Here is a 6,927-nt window from a genome sequence, read left to right as displayed (position 1 = left end):
CTGATCATGAATGTACTTGAAGCTTCTCTAAGCTTCTGTTTCGCCTTCTCTATAAGGTACTCTTTACAGTTTCTCTTCTAATACCCATCTTTACCACAATAGAAGCACTGGTCTTTATTCTTTATCGGATTATTCTTAGCAACCTTTGCTTTATCCAATTTACCCTTGGCCTTGCCCTTCCTAAGTGATTTATCTACTTTCCTTTTCTTTCTTGTCTCACTAGTATAAAGAACTGTCTTCTTTTTCTTGATGGTGCTGTCAGCCTCCCTTAACATATTTAGAAGCTTAAGGAGTGTCACCTCAAGCTTATTTATGTTAAATTTTATAATAAACTGAGAAAAGGAGTCTAGGAACTGAAGAATAAAATCCATACACAGATTATCCTCTATGACCATTTCTAGACTTGTGAGTTCTTTATTCACTCAATCATCTTAAGGACATGGTTCTAAACCGGTGTCCCCTCAGCCATCCTAGCATAGGTGAGAGACTCTTGGATATCTCATATCGCTGAGTTATTCCTTATTTCTCAAACAATTTGTAGAGATACAGGAAAATAGATCTAGCATCTATCTTTTTATGTTGTCTTTGTAATTCGAGAGTCATAGAGCCTAACATGTAATATTGAATAAGAGTGGAGTCATCTATGTACTTTATGTAGTGAGTAATCTTATTCTCACTTTGCACGGGTGTCGACAAACTCGACACATAGTGGAGAGGTATTAAAGGGGTAGTGAGCAGCATTGGTAGCAAATAGGATTTGCAGTGACAAAAAGTGGTGTTGACAGTGAGAATGAAATAAGAAGTTGTGAGAAAGAAAAGAAAAAGGATAAAATCCTTAATATAAGGATGGTAAATAATCAAATAATATTTTATTACTTTTTAAGAGATGATCAATGATAAAAAAAAAAAAAAAAAGATGATGGATTGATATGAACTGTCTCAATATGATCCCAATTAAGTCACACTTCAAGCTGAAGGCGACACTAAGCATTTGAATGCATAAACGAAAGCTCGCTCCCTATTGCAAGTGTTGAGTGTTCGAAGGTGTTTGATATGTATGTGGCGTGCGATTGGGTTGGTAAAATCTTACACGACACTCCACACGCGTTAATGCAAAGGCGTTGAGAGTTGGCGATCCGTGTGTTAATAGCCTGCTGCTTTCGATTTCCTTCACCTAACTAAAGCAGCACTTTTCTCCTGAATTGATTTCTTGTTCATCATTTAAATCTGCCTTTTCTTTTGCTTGGTCATTTAGCTAAAGCAGCTTACGACGACTCAGTAAACCATCGGCTGCGGGTACATCAATGTTTCACTTTATGACCGAAAAAGTACTTGGAGGAACACTTGAACATGGTATAGTTTATAGTTTGCATTTGGATCCTAAACCTAAATCTAAGACCAAATCATCTGGCAATATGTGAAGCAATTTATTGATGAGACAGGTAGGAAGGATGGATAGTGGCTCAGCTGCACTTCAATGACCCAGTGACCTAACAGCGACAGCTTCACGTTCCCATGGAAGCTTGTTAACTGTCACTCTTAGTTGCCCTCCCACAGAGAAGAGACGAGGAAGAAGACGAGGAAGAGGAAGAGGAAGAGAAAAAGTTCGTGTTGCCTCCAGAAGAGTAACCGTCATGGAGGCCGAGAAGAAGAGAAAAGGTCAGAAGAAGCAGCGGAAGCTGTTGAGCTACGAGGAGCTGCCGGATTACATGAAGGAGAATGAGTACATCAGAGATCACTACAGGGCAGAGTGGCCGATAAGGAACGCACTGCTGAGCCTCTTCTCTTGGCACAATGAAACGCTCAACATCTGGACGTATGGCTCACTCCCCTTTTCATCCATCAAATGTCTTTAGCTGCTTAGATCTTGAAGGTTGTTGTGGCCACAGGCATCTGCTAGGGTTCGTCCTGTTCTTGGGATTCACTCTGCTGCATCTCAGTCATCATGTAGCAGAGGTGGCTGATTTCCTTGGACATTTCACCTGGTGTGTGTGCGCGCGTATACCTTGAATTAATCCAACTTCCTCCTTGAATTCTTTTTCCTCTGAGCCAATGTCAAACAAACAATTGATTCTAATGGAGATGTTCCTTGGATGCAGGTCAATCTCCACAAGTGCAGTGGAAAATGCCTCCTGCAGCCTGGGAAATTTCTTTGGAGTGAGTCATTTAATTTACCATGCTTAGGTCTGGTCTAAAAGATTAAAGAACAGGGATTTCCTTGATCAACCTCTTAGTGTTACATACCATATATCCTACTACTGATATGCCTGCCAAATATTGTGGGGTACTCATGTTCATATATCGACAATATACCGACAGATTGACACATAATTGAGATGATGTAAATCGTAGGATACTGATAATAATCTTGTGGTATTAAGAGCTTTCCAAGTGATGTAAATTCTGGGAAATTTTAGTTTAACCAAACAATCGGAAGGAAGCAAGCAGTTCATGATTACTGCAGTCAGTGTACTGACTGGTCACAGAATGCAGAAGTGTTGTGATTGACCCCCTCCATCAATAGGCACCCAACAAGCAAAGCCATTTTCCCAGAAGCAATTCAACCACTGTTGTTTGCATGGTGCTAAAAGACACAGACAACCAGCTTTGTTGTGCGAGACATAAATGCATTTGTTCCCTCGACTTATTATGTCAGAATTGTTGGGTAGGAGAATAGTCAGAGTGAAAACTGAGAATGGGGGGAAAGGGAGGTGAAATCTTAGAATGCTCTCAGAACACTCTCTTGTCATAACAAAATCCTCCAACTCTCTCTCTCTCTCTCTCTCTCTCTCTCTGTGGAATTATGAAGCAGAAGGGACTAAGGAAAGCAGGATCAAACAGTGTTGCAGAGTAAGGTTTTCTGAAACTTGTAGTAGAGCAGCAAAACTGAATCTTACTTACTGGCATGTGAGATCGAGCTGTTGTGCAATAACATGAGGTGGTCACTTGAGCTAAGTGAATGAGCATGAGACTTGTGAATTCTGTGTTAAACTGTTACAAAGATGATGCATGTTGTTGTGAACAGGAAGCAGCGGCGTTCATTAAGCTGCCCTCTCAAACCGCAGCCGCGTCGTCGCCTTCACATCCGGCGGCAGCCCAGTGGCCCTTCTTCGTGTTCCTCGGCGGCTCCATGTTCTGCCTCCTCTCGAGCAGCGGCTGCCACCTCCTCTGCTGCCACTCGCACCGCCTCAACCTGTTCCTCCTGCGCATGGACTACGTCGGCATCGCCGTCATGATTGTGACCTCCTTCATCCCCCCCATCTATTATATCTTCCAATGCGACCCTCACTGGCAGGTCACCTACCTCGTGGCCATCTCCGCCATGGGCTTCGTCACCGTCTTCACCCTCCTGTCGCCGCAGCTGTCCACCGGCGAGTTCCGAGCGTACCGTGCCCTGCTTTTCGTGGGCATGGGCTTCTCCGGCATCGTGCCCGCGGTGCATGCGGCCATCATGAACTGGGGCGAGCCGCGGCGCAACGTGACGTTGGCCTACGAGACGGCCATGGCCATGTCGTACTTGACGGGGACCATCTTCTACGTGACGAGGGTGCCGGAACGGTGGAAGCCCGGGTGGTTCGATCTCGCCGGCCACAGCCACCAGATATTCCATGTGTTTGTAATCGCGGGCGCGGTGGCGCACTACGGCGCGGCCGTCATCTTCCTCCAGTGGCGCGACCAGGTGGGCTGTGGAGGGGCTTCCTGAGCTCGGTAGGTGTTTGTTGTTTGTTTTGAATTGTGTTTTCGTTGATTATGATTCATAAGGGGCTATAGAAGTTATATAGCTCGTTGACAGGCAATTCCTAGATTTGTCAGGTTTGTTCATGTGAGAATATGTTGGACAGTAGTATAATTCTTGGGAGATTTGAACGTATACAAGTTCTAAATAAATCTGGTGAGTGATCAATCTGATGAATTGCATGTTTGAATTTTATTTATTTGTCATTTAGTTTTTTAAGAGATTCAACGATTTTTAATTCTTTTATTCACTAATACTTTTGTTTGATTATATATATATATATATATATATATATATATATATATATATATATATAATGTAAAACTCAAAAACACAAAAAAAAACCCATTTTCAGTTAATTTTTGCCAATTGACTATCCGCATTATTATATTGAAACTTGAATTGACATAAATATTTAAAAAAAATTATATAATCTGAAATTAATCTATTTTAAAATTTATCTATGCTTAAATTCAATAAATGAGGAGTCAAATAATGGATAATGTATAGGGAGCCTTTTAATTATTTAAGATTTACATTAGTTTCTAACATTACTTATGTAAAGAACTTGAAGTAGATGAAACGTCAAAATGTAGCTCCTCGGAACTCAAAATATAAGATAGAAATAATGGCCTTCACAACTTATCCACTCTCAAAGACCTTAACACATTGGAGTTGTGAACACGTCGCTATTGTTTACAATTTCCTTTAGACGATGAAGCTATTTCTACCTTCTTCAAATATTTTATCAAGCTGAGCTTTTTTTATGTATCTTAACAGACCAAAAAAAAAAAAATCAATAAATAATCATAAAAATCCTTTTTTTAAGTTCAAACTTTGATGCTAAAGAGCTATTTGAAACAAGGCTTCACCAACATACAACCCAACCATTGATTCGAAGGCCACAACAACAGGTCACGAAACAATCGACCACTTTGAGACTGCAGACACTATTGATGAACAATATAGCCTCACAAGTCTTCTGCCAAACAACATTTGTGATTGCTTCTGAGTACTGCCTAATGTCATGCTCATTTCCAATGGTCTATAAGAGCCGTTTAAAGTACATGATAATTTTTTCTTCGCGACAGATTGAGGAAAAAAAAAACAATATAAATTAGACAAGATGTCTCATAGAAATAACCCAAATAATACTAAGATTATAGAAGCATTATCTGTTCAGTAAATGCTCAATAATAAAATTAAATTTAATCCAATTAATAAAATTAAAAGAATAAAGTGTAGAATTCACCCTATCAGCTATCCTAAGAAATTATTCTATCCCTTCCTGCATGATTAAATCTATTTTCCAAAGACAAAATCTCAAGTATTCCTCCTTTATGGGCACGATAATACCTAGGTTGATGTAGTTTCGAACAACTTCATACAAGAATCAAGAAAAAAATATGAAAAATCTTAAAAAAGATTTTCTTAGAGAAAAATATCTTGCAAGTAAGAAGAGAAGATTCTTCTTTACTATATCAAACCAAGGAATAGATCATCTTTATTTTTAAAATGGAATAACCTAATTAAGATTTCATAAGCATATGATTAGTGATAAAAGATAAAATTTGATTGATTAGGGTAAAATAGATTGTATGTGTTTTTATCCTTAGATATAGGGCTTGTACCTCTTAGTGTGCTCAATATGTCTTATATTAAGCAATATATATTTTTTAAATTAATATTTTTTTATTTGTTTTCAAACTCGGTACTTACCAACAATATGAACACATAATACGTTAGTATCATGTGATATCTCAAGCCCAATCAACCTTTGTCTCAGACCATAATATCTATAATAATATTTTTATTACTAATGAGTTTACGACATAATACAATCAAGAATAAAGGAAAATAGCATCTCTTGGACTGCTATTAGAGAATTTCTTATCAAAATAGTTTTCCTAACCTCTTTGTGGATTGGATTAGAGAGTAGTATACAGTTTCCCTTATATACACCTATCTAGGTAATGGTAGCCAATTCGATTGGCTTTGGGGTCATCGAGGTATTAGATAATTCAAGGAAATCCTTTATCATCCTATATATTTATTTTTATTCAACAACTATTATCTAATCTCATTGATGATTTGGTTGGATAAAATCTCTTCACCCCCTTCAATATTAAAAGGCTTAAATTTTCACATTTGAAATTTACTAATGATATTCCTGATCTAATTTATTAAAAGGCTTAAATTTTGCACCTCCTGATCTAATTTTGCACCTCTTATTATCAACAAAGTTAAATCTAATTAAAAAAAACATAGTAATCATATGTCAAATATGGTATTTACGACTCCTTTTATATTAAGGAGGGTCCTGATCTTTTTAAATATCTTGAAACTTATATTTCATATAGTAAAATCTCTATCCTCCTACAACATGGTCTTGTAGATAGGGTGTTGAATAAGATCTAAGTTGACATCAAAATTACATATCTCAATATTATAGATTGGTTTTTATTAACTCCGTTTTCATTATTGGATACCTTAGAATTTAATAAGGAGAGATAATAATAATAATGAAAATAGAGTTAATAAAATCCAACCTATAAACTTGAGATATAAGATCAAATAAGTTTATAGGATTTTTTACATCGATGTTTCTAATTATCCTAGAGAGAATTATTAAGTTTAGTATTTTAATTTATGTGGTGTTACCATACTTATAGTACTTATCGCTTATTAAAAGAAAAAGATAACAGTGATGATAACTTTTGGCAGTCAGAAGGTGATGTGAAATTTGAATATCCAATCGAAAATTAAAGTCTTTGCATAAAATTATTTCTCGCTTCATCTTATTTTTATAAGTTTATACAATATCCAATCAAAAATTAAAGTCTTTGTATAAAAATTATTTCTTACTTCATCTTAATTTTATAAGTTTATACAAAGTCATTATATAATTTATTTTCTAATCTAGTCTCTTATATTTTCTTTAAATATAAATTTATTTTAAAATTATGGGATAAGCTTCAATGCCATGTTGGGGTTAGTTTCATATTTTTTTTAATATTAGGTAAATGGGGCTTAGAATAATGAAAGGGGGAATCTAAGATCATCTAGTGTTGTCTATCTAAGATGAAAATTCTTTGATATTTATGATTGTCTCTTATCTATTTGGAGAAAGATAGTGGCTATTATTAATTAAGAGCCTTATTCCACCAAGACTATTGAGGGAGCTCAAAATA

The 6,927-nt window shown here is 36.6% G+C and overlaps 1 protein-coding gene across 1 annotated transcript; it reads left to right on the top strand.

The window, feature by feature from the left end:
- Positions 1 to 1,508: 1,508 nt before the first annotated feature.
- Positions 1,509 to 3,874, top strand: LOC135648335 (heptahelical transmembrane protein ADIPOR1-like). The gene is made up of 4 exons (XM_065165937.1): positions 1,509 to 1,816; positions 1,890 to 1,985; positions 2,100 to 2,157; positions 3,026 to 3,874. Exons 1-4 carry the CDS (start codon positions 1,635 to 1,637, stop codon positions 3,701 to 3,703), a joined length of 1,014 nt encoding a protein of 337 aa, XP_065022009.1. The 5' UTR covers positions 1,509 to 1,634; the 3' UTR covers positions 3,704 to 3,874.
- Positions 3,875 to 6,927: the final 3,053 nt, after the last annotated feature.

This window comes from Musa acuminata, chromosome BXJ3-9, assembly GCF_036884655.1.
Source record: "Musa acuminata AAA Group cultivar baxijiao chromosome BXJ3-9, Cavendish_Baxijiao_AAA, whole genome shotgun sequence".
Taxonomy (NCBI): domain Eukaryota; kingdom Viridiplantae; phylum Streptophyta; class Magnoliopsida; order Zingiberales; family Musaceae; genus Musa; species Musa acuminata.
The sequence above is the reverse complement of the archived record's forward strand: the minus strand, read 5'-3'. Positions and strand labels throughout refer to the sequence as shown.

Bases quoted from the DNA above. Each gene is read 5' to 3' on its own strand.
- LOC135648335 (XM_065165937.1), top strand. From the start codon at position 1,635: ATGGAGGCCGAGAAGAAGAGAAAAGGTCAGAAGAAGCAGCGGAAGCTG. The intron at 1,817-1,889 runs GTATGGCTCACT...TTGTGGCCACAG, and splicing joins GAAACGCTCAACATCTGGAC to GCATCTGCTAGGGTTCGTCC. The intron at 2,158-3,025 runs GTGAGTCATTTA...TGTTGTGAACAG, and splicing joins GCCTGGGAAATTTCTTTGGA to GAAGCAGCGGCGTTCATTAA.